Source organism: Saccostrea cucullata, unplaced genomic scaffold, assembly GCF_032062105.1.
Source record: "Saccostrea cucullata isolate Sc308-1 unplaced genomic scaffold, CSIRO_AGI_Scuc_v1 ctg9169, whole genome shotgun sequence".
In the NCBI taxonomy this organism is placed as follows: domain Eukaryota; kingdom Metazoa; phylum Mollusca; class Bivalvia; order Ostreida; family Ostreidae; genus Saccostrea; species Saccostrea cuccullata.
This window is the reverse complement of record NW_026925433.1, coordinates 1-25948: the sequence shown is the minus strand read 5'-3', so window position 1 is coordinate 25948 and position 25948 is coordinate 1. Positions and strand designations below refer to the sequence as shown.

Genomic DNA, 25948 nt, shown 5'->3' with positions numbered 1-25948 from the left:
TTGATGTATAATATGTCTATATTACTATTCTTGTTACTGAATAATTTGATTTAAACAAACCACCTCTTTTTCTTTCAAAACTAGAATAAAATATTCAGCTCACAGCCTTTTCACTTTGTATTATATATAGCATTACTAGGGTTAATCAATTCATTTCTGACAAATTCCATTTCTTGTTAAATTTTTTAATACTTATTCAACCATTTGGCATTTGCATGCAAAATTGTAATACCTGAATACATGGAAATATCTAGATTTTGTTAATAAATGGCAATAAGGCCTAGAAGAAAAATATGTTTGTTTCAGCTTTCCCGACCGACCCTAATTTATAGTTGTAGCGTTCCACCGGCTACACATTCGGATTTAACCAGATTATAAAACACTCGTCATTGAAGACAACATCCATTTATTGAACCGGAACTAAGACAAAGACAAGGGCAATAACTCTACATATAGAAACACATACAAGATAGAGTTATCTTCCGTACATAAAGTAATTACACAAAACTACAAACTCTACATCCCTTCCTTTCTCGCTCAGAAACATAATTTTCATCCAGAACTATCTAATACAATTCACACTTAAGGCATACTACTTAGTATCAACAGAAATCATATGATTTTTTTTTTTTTTTCATAAGAAAAAATAACAAACATAAATGGTGAAAACATGCATAACAAATGCACACTCAGATAATAGTACATTTGGAATAGTTAATACATGATCCAGAGTTCACACACAGTTTTCCACTAATACATTTCAAATCCTTCAAATCTTGACGGAAGTCTCTTGTTTCTAACAGGTCGTTGATTGACATTCAGATCAGTATTTTGGACACTTGCATCATTTGCAACATTAACAGGTGCAGAACTACAATCACTCTCTGACTTACTATCAGCATTTGTATCAAGTTTCATTTCAGAGTTATCATCAAGAACTTCATCATCAACAATAGATTGTGACTCATTACATTGTAAATCATTTGATGTACACATACTCTCAATCTCTCTCTCATTAAATTTCTTTAAATGAGTAACATTTCGCTTGTATTGTACCCCTTGATCTGATTCAACAATTGCACTGTTGCCATTCATCTTAACAACTTTAAAAGGAGACCTGTTAAATGGAGTAGACAACTTATTTTCACGGTCTTGTTTCACAAGAACTTGGTCACCTGCACGAATATCGGTTTCGGCTGCCATACGACGTTTATCTGAATACATTTTACCCTTCTCCTTCCTTTCCGCATCGCGGTCGCGTACTTCAAGGTCATCAACATTATAGTCAAAAAGCTCAGGCAACTTCGTGCGGAGTTTACGCCCGAAAAGTAACTGAGACGGACAAACACCAGTTGTCGAATGTGGTGTATTTCGATACATCACAAGAAATTTGTCAAGTTCAGATTTCCAATCTCGACCTTCGGCAAATGCAATCCGAACACGTTTCATAATTGACCTATTCTGTCGCTCAACCTCGCCGTTTGCCTGTGGCCATAGGGGGGTTGTTTTATGATGAACAATGCCATTTTCGAACATGTAATTCTTAAAATGTTCGCTAACAAACTGTGGACCATTGTCGGTGTGGATTGAATACGGCAATCCATGAGTTAAACAGAACTTCGATATGAGACCTGTTATGTTCTCTGACGAAATATTTTTCGTAATCGCGACCTCAAAATATCGACTGTAATAGTCTACAAGCACAAATATATACTCTTTACTTGGCAACGGCCCTAAAAGATCAGCGGCAAGATGTTGCCATGGTGCGGAAGGCAATTCAGTGCGCTTCATCGGTTCAGGTTTACTCGGTTGACCCACTAACTGGCAACCATAACAACTTTTGCAAAATTTTTCAACACTTTTATCCAACCCTGGCCACCATACTTTACTTCTAAGCAGCGATTTCATTGCAACAATGCCCGGATGGTCTTCATGCGCAAGCTCAAGAACCTGATTACGCAACTGTAAGGGTATAACAATTCGCGTACCACGCAATACTAACTTGCCAATCGAACACAACTCAGTACGCACTGGCAAATATTGCTTAAATTCCATACGATGCCATTGCTGGCTTACAAGACACTCTCTTATAGCACACAGTTCTGGATCATTCTCTGACGCTCTCTCGATCTCACGTGTTGTCATCGCCATCGGGGTAGCTTCTTTAGCTACAAACCTCACATAAGCATCCTCCAAATCAAGCGACTTTTGAGCAGGGTCATTCTTAACAAGACGCGAAAGTGTATCTGCGATATTCCTTGGACCAGGAATGTACCGAACTTTATATGTGTATGGTTGCATTCGAAGCACCCATCGTTCTATTCTAGCACAAACTTTCGACTTCGGAGAATATATACATTCAAGCGGCTTGTGATCAGTGAGTAGCTCAAACTCTGTACCGTACAAATAAACATGAAACCTTTCGCACGCCCAAACTAAGGCTAGGGCCTCTTTCTCTGTCTGCGAATAGCGACGTTCCGTATCACTTAAACTACGGCTCGCGTACGAAAGAACTCGATGTTCACCATTTTGCTCTTGCACCAGCACCGCCCCGAGTCCTACAGGACTAGCATCAGCTATGACTTTAGTCGGCGCAGATTTGTCATAGTAACCCAACGTTTTGGCATCTGCCAGACGACGCTTCAATTCTACAAATGACTCTTGTTCAGATTTTCCCCATCTAAAAACTGAATTCTTGCGCGTCAACTCTCGTAGTGGAGCTGCTACCGTTGCTAGATCTGGAATAAATCTAGAACTATAGTTTACAAGCCCTAAGAAACTGCGCACTTCACTCGAAGTTTTCGGTTCGCGTGCTTCGACAACGGCTTTGACTTTGGCATCAGACGGAGCTATGCCACGACCAGACAAAACATGACCCATAAATACAACTTCTGACATATTCAACTCACATTTGTCCCTGTTAAGGGTAAGCCCCTTTTCATATAACACTCTCACAACATTTTCAAGACATCTATCATGTTTTTCTTGACTACTTGCATGTACAATGATATCATCCATAATATTGTGCACCCCCTCACACCCTTGCAACACTTGTTGCATGACCTTCTGATACATTTCTGGGGCACAACTAATGCCAAACATAAGACGTTTGTACCTAAATAAACCCTTATGTTTTACAAAAGTAGTTATTTCTCGAGATTCAGGTTTTAAATCAATCTGGTGATATGCCCAAGTAACATCAAGTTTGCTAAAAACAGTACTACCATTCATTTCATGTAAAATTTCATCAATTGTCGGAATAGGGTGAGGACTCGTTGCACAGCAGTATTGACCTGACGCATGTCCACACATAGTCGAATATCATCACCTGAATGTTTGGGTACACAAACAACTGGAGACACCCACGAACATGGCTCGTCAACGCGTTCAATGATGTCCAAATTGAGTAGCTCATCCAACTTCCTGTCGAGTTTGTCACGCAAACTGTAGGGTATACGTCTCATAGGCTGTATTACTGGCTCAACATCTGGGTCGATTGGTATTTCTAGTTGAAAGGATTTCAGCTTTCCTACACCTTTGAAGCCATTAGGGTATTTCTCAAAAACAGTTCTGTTGTCCAGATTGACAGCTTCACTAACACTGCTAACGATATGTAACACGCCCAACTGCACAGCTGTATCTCGACCAAGTAAGGCTTGTCCTTCTCCCTCAATGACCACAAATTCCACATCTGGAATGACGGTTTGGTTGTATTTCACAGTTGCTGTGAAGATCCCAGCCACTTTCAGAGGTTGTTGACTTCCATAAGCATAGAGTTGTTTCTCAACTTTGGACGAAACACAGTTTATGTGGTTTTTCTTCAGATAGTTCCATAATGGCATTCCCATTATATTACAGCTCGCCCCTGAGTCAATAATCATGCTGAGGTCAACATTACCAACGTTCACAACCGGGCTGTCATTTAACACAGAATTTTGGTGGACGCGAAATGCGTACACTTTGTCTTCATCACTCTGGCCTGACTGGTCCGTAACGTGATGAATTTTCCCTGGTTTCGGATTCCGCTTTTCTCCACGGTCTTTGGTTTTACACATTTTCTCAAAATGTCCAGTCTGCTTACACTTATGACACTTCTTTCCCCTTGCAGGGCATTTGGGGTCATTCCGCAAGTGTCCTTCATAACCACAACTAAAACATTTACTGTTTGTCTTTTTCGCAAAATGTTTCTTGTTTTGTACACTGACCTTGTGTACAACACCGGTTATGGCCCCTTGCGCGCGACCTTCAGTTGACGTGGCTTGCCTCTCAGAGTCTTCCAGGGCTCTTGCGATTTCTCGGACTTGAGTAAGGGTAAGGTTCCTACCTTTTTCTAGTAATTTCCGGCGTAAGTTATGACGAACACACTTGTCAATGATTTGGTCACGTATTCTCTCATCAATCGCATCCCGGTTCCCGAATTCACACGTTTCTGCTCTCTGGCGTAAGCGAGTAATATACTGTTCAATAGTTTCATGTTCTAACTGAGTCATACTTCTAAATACAGACCTCTCGTACGGAACATTTGCCTGAGGTTTGAAGTATTTGTCCAAGGCGTTCACGGCTTTGGCGTACTCATCCTCTCCTTCTCCCTCCGGTAAAGTAAAGAATATATCTTGCACTTCCATTCCCGCTGTATGGAGAAGCAACGCTTTAGCTTGATAAGCTTCCTTTACGCCTTTGCCTTTAGCGTAGAGTTCGAATGCCCGACGCCATCTTTTCCATTTTGATGCAATGCCTGTCACATCTGCAACATCAAAATGCGGGATTGCTTGCACATCTGGAACCAAAACACTGGCCATCGTAATTTCTCGAAGTTAAATATCCTCGTCGCCAATTTTATGTAGCGTTCCACCGGCTACACATTCGGATTTAACCAGATTATAAAACACTCGTCATTGAAGACAACATCCATTTATTGAACCGGAACTAAGACAAAGACAAGGGCAATAACTCTACATATAGAAACACATACAAGATAGAGTTATCTTCCGTACATAAAGTAATTACACAAAACTACAAACTCTACAATAGTGCCGACCCTAAATTTTTTTTTTAATGCTTTAGTCCCATGAAGTGCAAGATTTCACCCAGGGAATCATAGTCTCCAATTTTGCAAGCTTTTCAAGACAGAAAGAAGTTTGAGTCACCTTTCTATTATAAGTTTAAGTCACAGAAATGCTTGAAAACACCATTTCTTTTGTCATTAATGTTACTTCTATACACGTTTTGATTAAAGAAGTAAAAAAAAAAATTTTCAAAAAAAAAAATTTGCCTACCTACCTACCCTATATTTTTTCAGCCTGAAAGAGGAAACAAACATTTTTTTTCTAGGCCTAACTCAATTTTCACAAAAAATGAAATGAATTTGAAGCTCTTAACTACATCTTGAAAAATCTTACAAAATTGATTGGGTCCATGTACCATAATTTTTTTAGGAATATTTATTAATGGCACATGCAGTAGAAAAAAAAGTTTCTTTTTACACTAGCAAAAACTTGCTATGATTTATCATTTTTAGATGGAAACACTTGACATAAAAAACTAGAAATATGTCCATAGGACATGAATGCCCCACCGAGGATATATTAGTAAAGCAACATGAAAATTTGTATGTACATAAAATTTGATCAGTTTGGTTCAGGCAGGGGTTATAGTTACTTGGGAATGTAAACATAGGTCAGAACCAGCTTCCGAAGCAAGTCTGGTAGTGTCCATCCCTAGATGCATCATCCATGCAAGTTTGGTTCAGGTAGGGCTTTTAGTTACTTGGGAATGAAAATGTAGGTCAGATCCAGCATCTGAAGCAAGTCTGGTAGTGTCCATCCTTAGATGCATAATCCATGCAAGTTTGGTCTAATTAGGGCTTATATAGTTCCTTAGGAATGGAACCTGTACAAGGATGTTCTGCTGTAAATATAAATCCATTATTTTTCTTTAACTGTCACCCAACCCACTTAATTATCTGCAAAATGTAGGTCAGATCCAGCATCCAAAGCAAGTCTGAAAGTATACATCCCAAAATTCCTTATCTAAGCTAATTTAATTAAAGTATTGATAAAATTCAATCAGTGAATTGGAAAATAAAGGTCCGATTCTAGCATCTGAGGCAGATTTGGGACATTCCTAGATCGATGCATTATCCATGCAAGTTTAAATCATGTAGGTAGGGCTTATAGTTACTTTAGAATTGGAAACGGACCTGCTCCTAAAAATTTAACCTGGTCCCTCCTCTGAAAATGTAGGCCAAATTTTGGTCCAGGTAGAATTTACAGTATACTTGGGAATGGACCTGCTCCTAAAACTTTAACTGGGATGCAAGGATGCCGAAGCTAGGCCGTATGGCATAAGCTCATTTCAACTTAGTCGAGGTGAGCTAAATTTCATCAAATCCATGGTTTATTTTGGAGTAAACCAGTTCTTAAAAAGATTAACCAATCATATAAGGTCACATACATAAACATATTACTTAACTCAGTTGAATTCAGAGTTCCGTTTATATTTAACAGAACTTAATTCTTAGTGTAAAAAAAGTGTATTAGTGCTGGGATCTTTTAAATATTTCTTACACTTAAAATGAAGCAATTCTAAAGATAAGCTCAATGCATATTTAAAGAATAGCAATCTTTTAATATTCTTTTGAGATCTGATGAAACACAAAGACTATGGTACATTTAATCCAGTAGAAACAAAGAAGTGGGATAACCCCAAAATTCTATCTTCCAATAAAAAGTTTTACTTGAATTTTGCATTCAGAGAGGGAGATATAAATCAAATATCACTATAATTCCCTTCTCTGCCCCCCCCCCCCTTACTTTCTTAAATAAAATTTGTTACAAGTAAATATTTAATCACTTACAGGAAAGTCCACGACGTAGTCGGCAAACCACCGGGGGCGCTGGCGTACACGTGTAGATCGTCTAGGCTCCATTCTATAAAAATGAAATCTTTAATTAAAAAAAACAATACTTAATTTCCTTGAAATGCAAAATACAGTAAAACACCTTTATAGCAAACACATACACTTAAATTATGAAGAATTGATGCTTACCAGTTTTAATTCCCAACTGCTTTAAAATATTTTTTAAAACTTAATTAAAGGCTATTACGAATAACATTAAATTTATAACAAAGAAGAAGTGCCTGTTCCTGGTTCTTAATACACTGGTGACTCTCCATCTCTCGAAGTTCAAGGAATGCCAAAAAAGTTCTCGAGATCGAGGGGTTCAAGAGATAGAAAGTAAATAAAATCTGGAATTTTCAGTTCCGATCATCAATGTTTTTATATTATATATACCGAAAGTACATGTAAATAAAGTCATTGCACGTTTTCAATCATATTTTACAGGTAATTTACTTGATATCAACAACAATGATCACTTTTCCAATAAATAAAACGATTTCCTAATGCGATAATATTTATTTGTTCTTATTTCATGATTACATGAAACCCGAATAGCAATTGTCAGTTTAGCTATTCCGCAGCATGATCGGGTCCTTCACCTTTTCTTATCGGTATTCAGTCCTTGAGAAAGGAATTTCTTGTGCAGCATCTGCAATACTGGGATTATGTAGACTCTAATAAAAGTTCATAATCATATCTAACTTAATGAAACGATCGTCTATAAATTATTTTCTAAAAATTATCATCTCGGTTTCAAGTCAAAATAATTTGTGAATTTGTTTATAATTTACCAATAATCAATTAATTCTTATAGCAACACACGGACGACCAATAGGTGTAGTGTCATCTATGTAAACACCCAATTAACACCTCCATGCCAGGATTGCCAGTCTCCGGCATTCACTGTTTTCCAGGTAAGTCCAGGCTGTATCAATTTTATGCTTGATTGGCGTTTTTACACACGCAATCAAAACTTCGAGAGATAGAGAGTAAAATTCATTGAAATATGTGTAACGGGACCCATGTTTAAGTTCGAGAGATACAGAACTTCGAGAGATCAGGAGTAAATTTGCTTAGTTGTATGGAGGAAAAAAACGGAACCAGAGGTTCACTTCGAGAGATGGAGAACTTCAAGAGATCGGAGTTCGAGTCATCGAGAGTCTATGTATTATATTATGTACAGAGAATATGTGTAACGGGACCCATGTTTAAGTTCGAGAGATACAGAACTTCGAGAGATCAGGAGTAAATTTGCTTAGTTGTATGGAGGAAAAAAACGGAACCAGAGGTTCACTTCGAGAGATGGAGAACTTCAAGAGATCGGAGTTCGAGTCATCGAGAGTCTATGTATTATATTATGTACAGAGAAACCTGTTTTAAGAGGCCACTTGTGGGAGAATGACAAATTGGCCACATAAGACAGGTGGCCACTTATTCCAGGTTTCAAACCAATGAATAAAAAATTGCGACCACAGTTGTATATTTATTTTCACATGTATCCAAATCCACAATTTCAACACATTTTTTAAAAAAAATCTTGGAAAGAAATCTGTTTTGTTTTGTGTGCGTGTGTGTGTGTGTGTGTGTGTGCGTGTTTGTAATTTTAGTTTTACAGCCATAGAATTTACATCACACAAAATCATGAAACGTTCTAACAACTCAGCATTTCCCTGATGGTGTGTAAAGCTTTTTAGTTTTTCTAGATATGTATTTATTTATATAACATAAAAGGTTAAACACGAGACTGACCGCTTGACTTGGTAACCTCTGGCGAAATTATAATCAATGTATTGAGTTTATATTATGAACATATTCAACAACTTACTTTCCTATATATATAAAGACACCAAAAAACATTTGTTACCAATAAATCATTTAATTATATTAATTCAATCATTAAATCCTGACAGAATTCAAATTAAACCTGCAATTATAAATCATTAACTCATAATCAGCTGTTTATGTTTGGCTTCGTATGGGGATACGAGGTCACGTGTCAGACGAAAGTCATGTGACGAAACAGACAAAATGGCCGCTGAAAACAGGCATGTTGAGCGCACGGGACCTAAATACACTGGCCTCTGGCCGCGTTAGACAGGTGGCCGCTTAAATGAGTTAAAATATAGTGAAAAAATGAACGGGCGGGATTGAAACTGGCCGCTCATGGGGAGTGGCCTTTGATTAAGGGTGGCCGTAACAGCAGGTGCGACTGTATATGCAACTTCAAAATCTTGCATAGTTTTACTTTGATTCCACACTTCTAGTGTACAACCAACCAGGATTTGGTTGCTCAAAACACTGGTTAGCTTTAACCACTGGTTAAATCTCTTATCCAGTGGTCAAATTTAACCAGTGTTTTGAGCAACCAAGTCCAGAAGTCTCTGTCATGACGGTAGTTCTACTGGTTTGTATTTTTCCAAAAGCAATAAACTTATAAAAAGAATAATGATTCTTTAGTCTCTTTTATGTGGAAAGATTGCAATAAGACTACAACTGTAGGAGTAGCCTTTAACAAGAGGCCTATGGACCACATTGCTCATGAGAACAAGATTTCTTAATGACCCCATCCTATTTTTGTCTTTTCTTGATTATCTCCCCTTGGAAAGGGATTCAACCCGTCACACTAACATTTCCATTAATCTAAGGATGCTTTGTACCAAGTTTGGTTAAAATGGCCCAGTGGTTCTTGAGAAGAAGTTTAAAATGTGAAAAGTTTACAGACAGATGCACAACGGCATCTTCACAAACCACGGCCAAAATATACGATCCTCTCCCATTCTGGCCGGGGTTGCATGAGACGAGAATATCTTGTAGCTAATCAAAATATTGACCAATGCGAGTAAAGCATAGTCGGAAATTGACCTTTCATTCGACCTTTCAATACCCAATCACAGTGTACGAAATACTGCTGATGTAAGTTGTTGATTTCAATTGCAATGGAAACAAACCTTGTCATTGACTGAATATGACTTCACAATAGAGAGGCGTAAAAATTCAAGATTACGACACTTTTTGTGATCAAGCAGCAACGGGTAGGAGAGAGCTATATGCAGACTCCAGACCGTGGCTTGAGACGATGGCACAATGGGTGATCAGAAAAGCTCACTTAAGCTTTCAGCTCAGGTGAGCCAAAAAGAATTTTACATTTTAGTTACCATGGCACATTATTCATTGAAATAAAAAAAAAACCAAGAGGCCCATGGGCCACATCACTTACCTGAGCATATTGACTTGCAAAAAAAGCACAATTCAGTTTAGTTTCGAAAAGTAGGGCTTGAATTTTAAAAAATTTTTGCACACTATTTGGGAGAATTTTTCCACCTCCCAACCTTGGTAAATCATCTACCTTTCCCTTCATAATTCTAGACACATTTTTGAAAGATTTGTATACTTTATACACCTTCTAACCCTTGATAAATGTCCCTACAAGCGATAAACTCGCTTGAATTAGAATTTTCTTCAATCCCGCAGACAATTCAAATCAAGCCACTTTATCCTCTGTAGAGGCGACTATAAAGGGCCAAGAGGTGTATAAAATGTACAAATTGGTTTAAGAATGTATCTGGAATTAGGGGGTAAAAAGTAAATGATTTACCAAATTTGGAAAGTGAAGAAATTTTCCCAAATAGTGCGCAAAAAATCTTGCGCCGCAAATTGCACATTTTTTGCATTACGGGATCTGTAGTTTTATGGCGTCAATGACTAATATGTAAAACCGATGATTACACTACAGTTCAGCAGCTAATTCATAATATGTAAAATTTGATTACCTATTGTGGCCCTGCCCTACCCCCAGAGGTCATGGTTTGAACAAATTTGATTCTACACTACCTGACGATGCTTCCAGCTAAATTTAATCTTTCTTGGCCCTGTGGTTTTTTAAAGATTTTTCCTATATTCCCCATTTTCAAAAGGTGAGTTATTTCCCCTGAAAGGAACTCTTTTACTGTGTTTAATACGCATGCGCTATAAATAAAGTCACTTCCGCGGATGTTCTTGATGTAAACATGTTCATGGTGTAATGCATCTGTCATTCGGAAAAATGTTGTGTTGTTAAAAAAACGAAATCTTAGCTGATTCGTATTTTTTTAAATTGCCCACACATAGTCTCCTTCTGGATTTGTATTAATCTTTATAGTAGTATAATAAGGCGCTGTGTGAGTCCCCCCCCCCCCTTCCAAAAAAATCCCGAAACAAATTACTGATAAAATGCTGATACATATTCGAATAGGACTATTTAAAAAAAACAAAACAAAAGATAATTTTTGGTAGTGGATGTTCTGCAGACGGATCGTCATTATTTATACAAAATGTGCAGAACAAATATAAGAATTTCAAGTTTAGTCATGAGCATATAAGATTAAATTATTCATTTAGAATTCCATTCAAAGTTTTAATACTATATACAGTTAATCAATTATTTTACAAATAACAAATTCTGGAAACACGGTTAATTCAAATGAAATAGGTCACCAAATGTGTTCTTGTAAGTAAAAGTTCTATGCTATGACACACAATCGAGCAAAAAACGCAGTTTCTTGATATCGGTCGTGGAAGACGAACTACTGCTGTTTATGCAGCAATTTCGGAGGTAAAACTGTAGATGGACACGTCACCAGTGTCCAAAAAATTCCTAGAGACGCAGAGAAGAAAATATGGCTACAGCAGGCTAGATTAATTCGTAAAAACTGTATTTGAATGTAACGAAGAAAGACTAATTAAAATAGCATCGATCTGAATTCGTGTTACATGTCGTATAAAATCTGAGCTGCATTTAATCAAAGTTTTAGTGTAGGATCTAAGCATATGTATATGTACATGTGTATTCCCGTGTAAAATTCACATTTTGTTTTAGATCAGAGAATTGATAGCAGAAACACGAAATTGATACAATAATTTTCTAGCGTATTTCGCCTAAATACATAAAACATTCTTTTCCTCAAGTGTTATCTATGTTTTATAAATCCTAGCTTTCATGTAACTGTAAGTATTTATTTTTATAAGTTATTCTTTTTTGCAAAGTGTGTTAAAAACAATATCAGAGAGAGAGAGTCATGAAACCCCGTGTAACTGATATACATGTTATTATATTGAATTCACAATTAATATTTCTTATAATTTTTAATTTCCACCTTTGGTTCATATTCAACTGTTCAACCCATTTTCATATTTGTTCTCTGTACACGCTGTACGCACGCAACCCTCGTGCATCACCTCAGTGTCAATCAAATTTGCATGAAAGTTGATTTGAAACATTCTTTAATATGGTCAGTTCTGAGTTCAAGTGTGTAACACACTCAACTGACATCCAGCGAAATTCATCTTCCCGGTTTCACCAAAACGCTTATTAAAAACTTACATGTATTTTGTAAATTATCCTTTTTAAGACATAAATAAGATGTATCCCGTAGATTATACATGTTAGATTTAAAGAGAAAATTACAATAACGTAACATAGAATTGCAAATTTCTGATGAAGTTGTTTTCCAGCTAACAGGCACGTAGTTGCTGGCACCCCCCCCCCCCCACACACACACAGTTTATACTACGATAAAGTTATATAAGGGAAATGTAGTATTGTATACCAAGGAATTGGTACTGAAATAAGTAGCTTTTTCGACTTTGGGCGTTTTTCTTTGCTTGTCAACTTTTCCAGGTAAGAAAAAAAATATTTCTTTGCCCCCCCCATCTTTTAAAGACGATGCTACGTGCCTGTCTAATTCGTAAAGCTTTCTAGAAAGGGGGGGGGGGGGGGTAACAGACCTTTAATAAAATCACTTATTATCTAAAAATAATTTGCAAACCGTTTCCTTCTTTTAAAATTTTTAAATGCAGCGTGTACTAGTTGATCACTATTTTGTTGGATTATCGTAATGTGTAGTCCGCGGAAGTTATGCTAGTGTAGAAGAGTTCCGATTTCGAGGGGAGATAACTCACTTTTGAAAATGGGGAATATATAATTACTACGTAAAACTTTGATTCCCAATTGTGGCCCCACCCTAACCCTGGGGGTCAAGATTTGTACAAATTTGATTCTACACTACCTAATTAGGATGCTTTCCTGGCCCAGTGATTCTTGAGAAGAAGATTTTTAAAAGATGTCATTATTTTTTCACTAATTATCAATAATCTCCCCTTAGATAAGGAATTTGTGGCCCTTTATTTTAACCCTGCCCTGGAAAACAATGATCTGTGTAAAGTTTGTCTGAATAGTCATAGGTATGATCAAGGACCCCCCACCCCCCGGAAATAGCTTTTTTTGCTTGTTAAGAATTTTTTATGAAAGGGGTGGAGCCCCTGGTAAAAAATATCCTTGATCTGCGCATGAAAAAGCAACTCTAGCATATGATGGGCAGTGATGACTTTTGTTATCATTGGTTAAGTATTGGTTATTAAATAAACACTTTTTGTGACACTTTTTGCTTTTGTGAAACAATACCCTGAAATTTACTTTGAGTGGAAAAAAATCGTAGCATACCTCCCAACATGCCCAGGAGCATGCGCCGTCATTATGCATGAAGACGTTTCCCGCTATAATTACACCTTCTATTTAAATTGTTACAAACTACACAAAACTAATAAATATGTTAACATTACAATGTATGGTAATAAAGTAAACAAATATTTCATATACCAGTAAGAGTGTGTGGCTAATATTGAACCGTGACCTAAAAATGGCGCCCGACGAACAATCGAGTACTCACCAATGTTCACGTTGTCAACAAAAAATGCTGTATTAAGTTAAAAAATTAACGATTTCTGCAAAAATAAACTTACCTCAGTTGAAATGATCTTCTTCTGTGACTTCAGTGATGATAGAACGCTTTGATAGATCGCTTGGAAGGCTTTTTGCAGAAGCAAAATGCAAATAACTGCTATTCGATTGAAATCAAATATCAGTCTGGTGAATTCTTACTCAAGGTCAGATCACGTGATCAACGTTGGTCAGTAGAGCGCGAAAGCTGAAAAGGAGAGAGAGAGAGTATTATGCGTACAGCATAGGCGTCGGAACCGCATTGAAAATTTTCGTTGGTTTAGCCCCCCTTTTTAAGTAGCCCCCCCCCCCTTCGATTTTCTCCCGACGCCTATGGTACATGAACATCGGAAGCAAATTTGAAAGTGGGGTGGCTAATTGAAAGTTGGGGGGGGGGGGCTAAACCAACGAAAAAAAGTAAGCGCCAATTTCAATTCTTTAGCACAATCAAGGGATTTGTGTCCGACTTTGCCACACTTATGAACCACTCTTCTCTTGGATTTTCTTTGAACCACTCTGCATGTCTGTGGGATGAAATTGTTTATCAATTTTGGAGTTTTTTGTCAAAGGTCTTTGTATATTAGTAATAGACAAAAATGTATGTTTCCTGCATCTGCAAATTGATCTACGAAACCTGCTAAGTATCTCCAGAATGCTTGGTGGAACTATCTATTTCAAGAATTAAAGTAAATCCTTTGAATAGCAGAATTTTAAGCCCCCCCACCCCACCCCAAAAAAAGAAGGAAAGAAAAGAAATCCATTTAAAATGTCCTTTTAAATGTTTGCTTTTTGGAAAGCTCTATCTCATCTAGAATCACAGAGAAGTTTCACTTCCATCCGACTGTGACGATCTATACTTCACGCAAAACCCATCTTCCAAAGACCATATCAAAGACGGCCTATATTTGCAATGATCAGTTTTAAATTGATGACACTGTATTCTCATGCCTTCTTGATTTCTGCTAAGACATATATTATTCATTATATATAAGGTCTTTATATATTACATGTAATATTCCCAAAATCGTATTATAAACCCAGTTCTCCCTTTGTGCAGATTGTAAATGATGGTTGTCTTCACCATGCCTGTGAGAACATGTCTATGTGTCTGGGAGGGAACTGTGTGCCGATATTTGGTAGGTATACATTGATAATATACTAGTATACCGCTGATCTTAAAACGAGAAATATGAAATTTACAGCATTTATTTTTAGAAGACTATTGCCAGAAAATACTCTTATATAGACTAAGTCATTAAAATAATAATTTTGAAATATTTGGCATTTTGAAAATGTGTACTAAAAATATGCATCTCCTAACAACTCATATTAATGAATTATAGTCAAGAAGTGTGACTCTCCTCCTGTTGTTTTAAACTCCGAGGGAACTCCTCCCGAGGGCCCCTTGCCTATTGGACACACCCACAATTACACGTGTTCTATGGGGTATATAGGGTTCTGGGAGTCCTATACCACGTGTCAGGACAATGGGAAATGGTCAGAAGTAGTCTTTCAGTGTATAGGTAAAACTTGGTGGAATTTCGTTACTTTTCACCTTGGCAAAGAGCTTGCATGTACAGATACGTCTATTACTGTATTTATGAAGTGAGTAAATAGCGAGCTACTGCTCTGAGTTTTCTGATACTAAACGTTCTTTGAAAATGAAGGAAATTAGAATAAAACTGAAGAAATTTGGAAATTAAAATGATTTTCTGATCTTTCTGTCTCATATCATATTACAATTTTAAAAACATAAGAACATAATAATTAGTGCGTTAATGTCGACGTCTATTTAATATATCCAGTTTTAGTTTCAGATATTTGTATTGACCAGTTTTAATTTCAGATATTTGTATCGCCCACGGAAACAGACGGATAGGGACTTGGTGTTATTTCTTCACCACTGTCAAAGCAACGCGCACAGATGCAAACGTTAGGATCTCTCCTCTCTCTCACTCTCTCTCTCTCTCTCTCTGTGATATCGGTAAAATCTAAAAAAAAAAAAATAAAAAAAAAATAAATAAAAAAAAAAAAACACAAATCATCGAAAAGTGTTTGTCTGTCTATATATCTGTCTGTCATTTATTGTTCGTAAATGTTTCACTTTTTAATACTTTTCACTGGAACCACTGTGCCTTGGGAAGGGTAGATTAATTATGCGCCCGAATTTTTTCGGGGCGCATATTGTTTTTGTCCTGTCTGTTTGTCTGTTTATCTGTTTGTCTGTTTGTCTGTTTGTCAACTTTAACCTTCGCCAAAACTTTTGAACCGTAGGAGATAGAGACTTCATATTTTGTATGCATACTCGTCTAATAAAGTTCTTTCAAATGACATCAAGGCCAATGACCTTGTGACCTTGACTGTGACCTATATGCTAAAAATAGGTTTTTCAACTGTTTGTCATAACTTTTGAACCATAAAAGATAGAGACTTCATATTTGGTATGTATACTCCTCTAATAAAGTTCTCTCAAATGACATCAAGGTCAATGACCTTGTGACCTTGACTGTGACCTATATGCTAAAAATAGGTTTTTCAACTGTTTGTCATAACTTTTGAACCATAAGAGATAGAGACTTCATATTTGGTATGCATACTCCTCTAATAAAGTTCCTTCAAATGACATCAAGGTCAATGACCTTGTGACCTTGACTGTGACATATGCTAAAAATAGCCTTTTCCACTTTTTGCCATAACTTTTGAACCATAGGAGATAGGGACTTCAAATTTAGTATGCATACTCCACTAATAAAGTTCTTTCAAACAACACCAAGGTCAATGACCATGTGACCTTGACTGTGACCTTTATGCTAAAAATAGTTTTTTCCACTTTTTGCCATAACTTTTGAACCATAGGAGATAGGGACTTTATATTTAGTATGCATACCCCACTAATTAAGTTCTTACAAACAAGACCAAGGTCAATGACCTTGTGACCTTGACTGTGACCTATATAGAAAAAATAGCTTTTTCGAACTTTGTTGACGCCGGGCGCATAGTGTTTCACAAACACATCTTGTTTTTTCTTAAAATCATGACCCTTGCGTAGAGTGCAAGGCCACAACAGTGGATTGAAGTTACACATCTACATACTATCAGGAGTATACAGGTTATAACTTAAAAAAGTCTTCTAAAGAGCAGCAAATTCAACATTATTCTTCATACTCGTCTCAATATGGAAGCATCATGAGGTAGTCAGATTGAAGTCTGTTCATACCTTGATCAATTTGGTATAGAATGGGCCCATAATGTATGGTCAAAGAAAGAAACCTGTTGATGAAGTACTGAAATTACTCAGATGAGCATTGTGGTCCATGGGCCTTCCGTTAAATGTAAATATATCATTGTCCACTAGTAAATCCGGGATTGGAGTGAAAGATTGACGTAAAGACTTTATTCCCGCTTCTTTCAGGCTCTTTGTACAAACAGAGGAATGTATCTTTCCCGCATTGAAACCTCGCAAGAATGGTACACCTTACAGCCGTATATCAGTAAGATTTTTTTTAGCTTTATAAAAAAGATTATAATCAATTAAATAATTAAAACAGATTAGGAACTTTTTAGGGGCTCATTTTGTTTTTCTAATTTTTTTTTTTAATATCAATTCTCTATAAAAATCAAAATTTTAAATAGGGTCGTGGACATGACATATCTCCGATTTAGCTGAAATTCACACCATTTACTACAATTGGTATGTCTTTAATAAATATGATGTTAAAGTCTAACTTTTCAATTTGGTTGCCATGGTAACAGGGATGTTACATTTAGAACCCTCTGATTAAGCAAATTTTGCTCTGTTTTAAATTAAATTTGTGCACATTCAATTAATTAGTAAAAATTCACATGAAAATTATATTATGTGAGCTCATATTACTTAAATCTGAGAAATTAATTTCATTCAAAGATATTTGAATGAAGATTAAGCGATTTTTCATTGCAGCATTAAGGTTGTTAGCAAATTGGCAATTTGCCAAATTTGTCTTTTTTAGTCATATTCAATGAAATTTTTCACCATTTTGACAACTGATATATTTGTAACCATGTATCATTAAATAAACTATATATTCTAAGGTTTTATGAGAATAAAAAAAATTAATAGGTAAATCAAAAACTTTCTAGAAATTATTGCATGAAAATTGGCAATTTGCCAAAATTGACTTTTTTTAGTGATATTCAATGAAATTTTTCACCATTTTGACAACTGATATATTCGTAACCATGTATCATTAAATAAACTATATATTCTAAGGTTTTATGAGAATAAAAAAAATTAATGGGTAAATCAAAAACTTTCTAGAAATTATTGCATGAAAATTGGCAATTTGCCAAAATTGACTTTTTTAGTCATATTCAATGAAATTTTTCACCATTTTGACAACTGATATATTTGTAACCATGTATCATTTAAAGCGGCACAGTGAATCAAAATCATATCTTAATTTTAAGATTCTGCAGCATACAGAGAAAGACTTACGAAAATTATGAGTATGTAGCGAAGATATGACAATTCAACTGCAAGAATTGACTGCACAATATAAGTGCCGGAAAAACAAAGGTTGTATTAACCGTTTCGTTGTTTCGTATATGTCAAGGTCACGCTACTCTTATTTTTAGCTCAAACTTGTAAACAAAATTCAACTGGAGCATGCAAAGGTGAGAAATATGTTCTAACAACTTTTTAAAAAGATTACATCAATTTTTTTGGTCTACTTATATTCATTCGTGGATACCTGAGACCATGGTAACTATGGAAACTTATTAAACACTTTTCTGCGCACGCGTATGATAGGGAGGAAGAAGTACCAGGGTATTTTGCAATATTTTCGTTCTGGGGCAGACAGAAATTATTTTTACTTTTATTTTTCCCCATAAAAATATAATTTTTAGGTTCTGAAACCTGTAATTTTCTGAAACCTAATACTTTAAGGAATTGAACAAAATTTACAGAGGTCATGCGAAAATTCTACATTTGTCAATTTTCCCTTTTGTGCGTCACTGTGCCACTTTAATAAACTATATATTCTAAGGTTTTGTGAGAATAAAAAAAATTAATGGGTAAATCAAAAACTTTCTAGAAATTATTGCATGAAAATTGGCAATTTGCCAAAATTGACTTTTTTAGTCATATTCAATGGAATTATTCACCATTTTGACGACCGATATATTTGTAACCATGTATCATTAAATAAACTTTATATTCTAATGTTTTGTGAGAATAAAAAAAAATTAATAAATTAATGGGTAAATGTACAGCTTTCTTGAAATTATTGCATGAATGACCCCCCCCCCCTCCATTAATCACAAATAACAGAGAAGATCATCTAACAACATGTTTTACCAAACTGAACAAATTGTTATGTAGTATGAATATATGTCAAGTATTTAAATTTCTTTTCAATAATTAAATAGAACTTCTGAAATTAACTCAGTGACAGGTAAATTAAAATGTTGCCATGGAAACAAATCAGGCTTCTAGTTATTTTAATGTAAATATGAAATAAAACAAGTGAGTTTCCAAAAATTCTTACAAATCTTTTAATGGCCTGTAATTGTGTCCAATCCTTTTGATTTATTCACTAAAATATGTTCAAATTCAAAACAACTGTTTTATGGTTAATTTTTTAAAATGTATAATTAAAGTAAAAAGGAAAACTCATATTTAATAAATGATATGAAAGTATTTTATGAAAATATGAAAGTAGGTCAGACAATATTATGTCAAAACAAGTTGGCAAGACCATCTTGATTATAATGTTTGTTTGCCCTCTCCCAGCTCAGGGTAAAATTATTAAGTCGCCTCGTTAGGTAGGTTGTAAAATCTTTTTCCCAGAAAATTTCATAATATTTGTTGACGAGATAAGATGGATAAAAAAAAACATCCTGTCTTGCAATGTAAAAAAAAAGTTTTGAATTTTAGTTAGTCTGTTGGGGGAAGGCAGCCAAATTTGTTTAAATGACCTTATATGCTAAATATTGTGGAATTAATTTTTATTACCACATTGCTTATCAGCATATTCAGATGATCAGTTACATGTATACTATGTTCTTTTAATGGGTATAAATATTTTTAACCATTTGACCTTGACCTTAGACATTGACCGACTTAAAAAAACTTTAACCTTAACCACAACTTTTGAAGTTGGACTAGATTTTAATATTTCACAGGTGTTTTACTTGTGGCAAGACCTTTCTTGGGATACCTCGTGGGAGTCTTGACATAAGCTGCAATGTATGGGGGAATCAGTGTTTCACAATTAATCTTGTTCTCAGTTTTGTTAAAATGTATTCATATATATTCTAAACATACATAACATACTGTGTGAAGCATGCCAATATAAAACTCTAAATTTGTGAGCCCATGTGGGGGTATATAATAAATCAGTATACCACCTCTCCTGCAGATAGGGGATATAAAAAGGGAAGAAACTGCTTTGCATAAAACTGCTTTTATAGAAAAAAATAAACAAGACATAAATTGGAATGTATGCTTCACTTAAACAGTGACTTTTTTTGAAAATACAAGAAATCAATTTAGAATACACATATTCTCTAAGGAAAACAGATGCCCTGCTTAAAAAAAATTTTGCTAAAATGTGTTCCTTCATATTCTCTCATTTGATGTAAGCTTGGTTTCCTCGAATTCGCATTTCTTTATGTCCTTTTGTGTAAGTTTGAAAAGTAGCTCAGCCTTGCAGTATTGATTTGCTGTGGATTTTAGTAATGATCATTAGAAAACCCTCTCTATGTCCATCTTGCACCAGTGACAACTTTTACTGGATCCTCTTTTCTTTCTGTTATTTTTCCTACTTTGTATTATTCATGTTAAATTTACTTCCAGTCCACTGTGATTTTTTTTTTTGGGGGGGGGGGGGGGGGCTGTATGTACCTCTGCTCTGGTCATCTCTATCTGTTCACATGAAAATAAAAAAAAATAACATTAATTTTTGGTCACTGTGGATAAAAATTCATTTAAAAATTGTTTCAAAAACTTAAAACTGGAATCTTAAAATTTTGCTATATATAAAACATATACATTTTCAACCTATAAACATTATTATCTCCCTTTATGCATTGTTGTGGCAATCATGTCTTAAGTCACCATGAATCCATGCAACTTAATACACACTACATGTACCTGTGTGGTCTCCTTGCTAGAGGATCTGTAATCCTGATAATCTTCATTAGGAAAATCTTGCAAGGGCTGCAATGATCAATTTAAAATTATTTTTTAATTTGAAAGTTTGGGTTAAAATCCTGAACATCATATATATATTACATGTACCTTATATTTACATGTTATCCTGAAAATTTTCTGAATCAAGAGGAATGATTGATAAAGGAGTGGATTTAATGTTGTCATCAAGCATTTTTTTTTTCAATTTACATATAAAGCTTTTCTGCAGTTTGGACAAATTGGCAGAGATATAGAGACTAAGAGTAGAAATGAATTTGACAACAATTAATTTCTAAAGTGGAAAATAAAATGTATTTATATAATCATAAATTAATTGTAATAAAAACATACATGTTTTATGGATACTAACGTAATGTGGTATAATTTATTTTGTTCTTTAATGCGACTATTTTTAATTTGTACAATATGTCCTTGACATGTTAAGTACACAGCATCAGACTGATCTCATCTGTACAGATCACTATTGTCAAACTAAAACTATTCATATTTAAAATGTGTGCAAGATTGATATGCCTGCAATATATAGCTGAAAAACTGTGATCAGTAAAATAAAATTATGAGACAGAAAGCTGCATCTTGGAAAGTACAAATGGAGTTGCCATATTCTAACACCCTTGGATAGATTTCTTTTCCTACTTTACAATACATCACCTTGCAGAGCAAATAAATTCATTGTATCAAGGTCCCAAAAATGATTTCACAATAGTATGACAAAGTATATGTACTTAGATCTAGCACACAATTAGCATGTGTAAATCTGTGTGTCTGCATGTACTTTCATAATTTTACACTTACACTTTTTTAATCAATTCTTTAAAATATTCTACAGTCCTGATATTGCTTAAAATTTCAAAAAATCTAACACACTATTCAGTTATCATTGTCAGAAGTCAAAGGTTTAATATTTCCGAGTTATGATTTCTACAAATCCTGTTTGTAAAAATAGATTGGACACAAGCATATTATAATTTGGAAAAATAAATTCATACAAACAATTTTCTTCAAATATACTGAATTTTATAGAAAATAAAATACCAGTACCCAAAACGGGCACATATATTGCACAGTAGTATTTGATTCAATGTCGTGTACATGTAATATGTGCAACTGTGCATCCAAGTTTTCATGGTTTTGTTTGTTTTTATTGTCTTATATTTCATTATACAGTCAGTTACCTAATCCGAGATTCCTCTGACTCTAACCCCTGCTTTTATATTGTAACTTGTGCGCACAAGTCACAATATTAAAGCGGGGGTTAGAGTCAGAGGAATCTCGGATTATCAGGTACATGTGATACCTGAATAGAATTATGAATAAAAAAATACTTACACATTGTAATCGGGATCGGTCGGGGACTACCACACCACTACATGTATCTCTCGATCTCTATTTCAAAGACATCTTGAAGGGAACAGCTAAAATCCTCTCGGCCTTCGCCCCCATACCACCCTGATTTCCTCATATTTTCTTTTCTACGAGTAGCTATACGTGTAATACTCATCATGTCCAGATCAACTCTATGGCTTTTCTTAAAGATTATCCCAACTTTGTCAACTGTTTTTCATCAAATTCTGAGTCTCTTGAGGTAGAATTTTCCTGAACAAGATGTTTCAAAACAAGAAGAAAAACTGCAGATTTCATTGTCTGCCATCTTGTTTACAATTTACACATTTTGTATTCTTCAATGCCGAAGAGCTCCAACAAGGGAAATAACTCGGATAGAGAAAAAGCACATTTAGACCAACTTTATAGTGTAATAAAACGTTTATTTTTCATTTACCCATAAATGTTTTAAATGATATTTGCAAAATAACATTTCTTGAATCTAAATCTCCCTACTAGAATTTTCACATCACTTGTCAAAGTCTTTAAATATTAAGTCTAACAAGGGAGGTAACGAGGACTAATTATTCACTTTTTGGGCATCAGAAAATTAGAAATTGTAAAATTTTTGTGACCTTGGCTATTTTTTACATAGTTTTGATTGTCATGAAGGATATAAAAAAATATAAACATAAACAGCTTTGTCTAGTAAATATTTTTTTGATATTATTGATAAATAGCAAAATCCACTATAATTTACACCTTCTAGTCCCGTTTCCATGGCAACCGGATAAACTACCATGCTTTCTTTCATATAGTCAATCTTTTCATTCATTGAAGTTTCAGTAAGAAAAAAATTAGCTGAATCGAAGACATCGCGTGGCCACGTCATTTTGATATTTACGAGTAGTATAGAGGGGGACATTATACCCCGGATTGAGGTTCAAAATTGAGGTTCAGTGTAGACCAGGAAGATAATTAGGGAGGACCGTAACAGGAAGTCAATAAGTAGTATTAATGCGAGGATTAGAATGATGAACAACGTTTCTTCGTTATTAATTTGATTTCATTTGATTTATGAAGATATGAATTGATGAAGTAGACCTTTTTTTTTTAAGAAAAACCACTCCAGTAGATAGAATTAGACGTTGAAATATCAATTGTATTGAGAATATTAGACAATCGTGACTTTTGGTGAAATACTCCTGTAACAACTTGATTACACTTGTTGTAATGTAAACAATAATACTAATTATATATTAAAATTATTAAGCGTAGTATGGTGTATTAAAAAAAGAAAGAGAAACAAATCTGATTTATTAATAAATATGATTTTATTCAAATATATACACATATTAAAATCGAATCCACGTTGTTTGAAGTCTGAAATGTTTTTATTTACAATTGTTTTTTTTTCTTTTTGAACACTGTCTCTTCTGTGATAAGCGAGTCCTCGGATTCCTTCGTATATAAATTGGCTGATGTTGTTTCGGGCTTTATCGAGTCCTCGGATTCGGTCTTAGGTGACATGTCAAGGTTTTGTGATTTCTCCGGGTGTGGTAGGGCTATCATATTTTCAGGTTAATTTTCTGCTACAACCCTCTCCGCGTCTGTTTCGGAATTCGCGCGATATGTCTACTGGAGTGTCACCAGGAAGGTCATTAGGGAGGAGCGTAGCAGAAAGTCAATAAGTAGTATTAATGCGAGGATTAGAATGATGAACGTTTCTTCGTTATTTTTTGATTTCATTTGATTTATGAAGATATCCAACACAATTAGCACACTGTAGTTAATTATATGAATTGGTTATAAAAAAAAAATGATTTTGATAAAGATGAAAAAGTGTGTAAGATTTTTAAATGAAGTGATAATTATTAACATTCCTTATGAGGGCCGTAAATGAGAGTGGATGATGTTAGCCGTAGACAGATGTCGGTTTAAGACACGAATCGAGAGAGTTTCCCCAATGATTGATTTAGTGCTCAAGAAACATTTTAAACTTATATCGAGTTACATAAATGGAAATCCATGTATTCAGACCGGAAACAATTACACCCGTAAACAAAAATATTATACAAGTCACCATTAACACACAATGTGATGAAGGACAACCCATTAATTCCGGTCTAGCAAGATGAATACATTATGAAACGGATATACCGACCATCCTGTTCCGTTTCCGGAACGGACTTTAGTGTTCCCTTATTCATGTTATTTAAACAGCAGTATTCACGGTGACATGTTTTCTTCTTGCTGTAAGTTATCGTTAGAAAATGGGCGCTTCGTGGAGGTAAACACGACGAAAGACAACGAATACAGAGTAGATCTACGCGAATGGGAATCCGATCGATATCCTAGCCGCAAGAGAATAAGTTTAAAACCAGAAATTTTTAAAACATGGTCAATGGCTTTAGACATGATTGATAACGCTTTGAACAAGAATGAAGAGTTACATTACCACATGGGAAAAGCAGTTCCCAAACTGGAAATCATTGTACCCTGTTTTCTAACTAGGGATGCCTCGATGTTCAATGTGTAATCCCTTAGAAATTTAGAATACTAGAACTATTGAAACGTTTACAAACGAAATGTGTGGAGACATTTTCAATGTTAAAGAAAATTTTTTTATAAATTGTTTATATCAATCACACCTTTTATAACTCTCTTATTTTAATTTTGTTTATAAATTCGTATTAATCGTATGTATTCAAATAAATATATATATGTATCGATCACTAAAATCTTGTTATATATCAATGTTTAAAGAAAAGGTTGTATACCAAGCAAGTTTTATACAAAGTAGTATGATGTCTTCTACCAAGTGTCGTTTAAAACTATTATCTTCAACGCATAAATGTACAAACAAATGTACATATAACAAATCAATTAATATATTCAAAGATAAATGATTTATGAAACGGGGATTTTTTCACTAAAACGTAAATTGTGGAGAATAAATTCATCACAACATTCTCTCTCTCATTCTTTCGTATACCCCCAAACACCAAACGAGTCGATCACAAACCAATATACAACACATAAGCGGAGGGGGAGAGTAAGGTGGTAAGCCTGTTTTGTTTGAAAATCTTAGCAGAAAACTGGTGTCAACACTCGAATTATGTAAACTTGATAATTTTATACAAATCATTTAAGATGTTTTACTATTTCAAATTATTCAAATAAAAGAAAAACCCAGAGATGAATGTTGTGTAAGTACTTCATTTGCTACAACCGCCCACGGACACCTGTTGTTGTGACCGGTGACAGGTGTCGCATAATATTTGGTCCGCCTCGTTTAAAGGTCCGGCCGGACCAAATACGATAACATATTTGGTCCGCCTTTTATAAGAAATGGTCCGGCCCGTATAAGGAATGGTCCGCCTACGTTTTTTGGTCCGGGTGGTGAAAAAACGTTTTAATTTTGACTTAAACATATGAAATTAAATCGATTTTGTTTAAACTATATAATGAAAGAAGGGTTTACCCTGTTGTTTTTATGTTTTGTACAACATATCTCTAGGACAAGAATCTACATGTACTCCTCGTTCAGTTCAGCTTTAAGCATTGCTGTTTATCTAATACCATGATTAAAAATAAAATAATGGCACTATTATTGTGCAAGTGTTTGTTTTTCTCTAGAATATGCCTTGTGTAAATTAGTTCGATTAAAGGTGTGAAATCTGTCGGTGTGTATAGCTAATAAAACAATGGGGGTGTGACAGGTACCTGTAGGTAGAGCCCGCGGCAGATGGCGCTGTAATTGAATGGTTTGAGA

At 35.0% G+C, this 25948-nt stretch overlaps 1 protein-coding gene and 1 long non-coding RNA gene across 2 annotated transcripts; both read right to left on the bottom strand.

Annotated features, from left to right (window-relative positions):
* Positions 1-3227: 3227 nt before the first annotated feature.
* On the bottom strand, positions 3228-4799 carry LOC134268831 (uncharacterized). Its single transcript, XM_062751074.1, has one exon. The coding sequence runs from the start codon at positions 4797-4799 to the stop codon at positions 3228-3230; it is 1572 nt and encodes a 523-aa protein (XP_062607058.1).
* A 15568-nt stretch (positions 4800-20367) lies between these two features.
* On the bottom strand, positions 20368-22848 carry LOC134268832 (uncharacterized). The gene is made up of 3 exons (XR_009992441.1): positions 22180-22848; positions 20791-20856; positions 20368-20562 (listed from the first exon to the last, which is right to left on the bottom strand). It is a non-coding gene; the product is annotated as an uncharacterized LOC134268832 (long non-coding RNA).
* Between the last annotated feature and the right edge of the window lie 3100 nt (positions 22849-25948).

What these genes read in the sequence shown, in the direction of transcription:
- LOC134268831 (XM_062751074.1), bottom strand. Translation starts at nt 4,799, where the DNA reads ATGGCCAGTGTTTTGGTTCCAGATGTGCAAGCAATCCCGCATTTTGAT.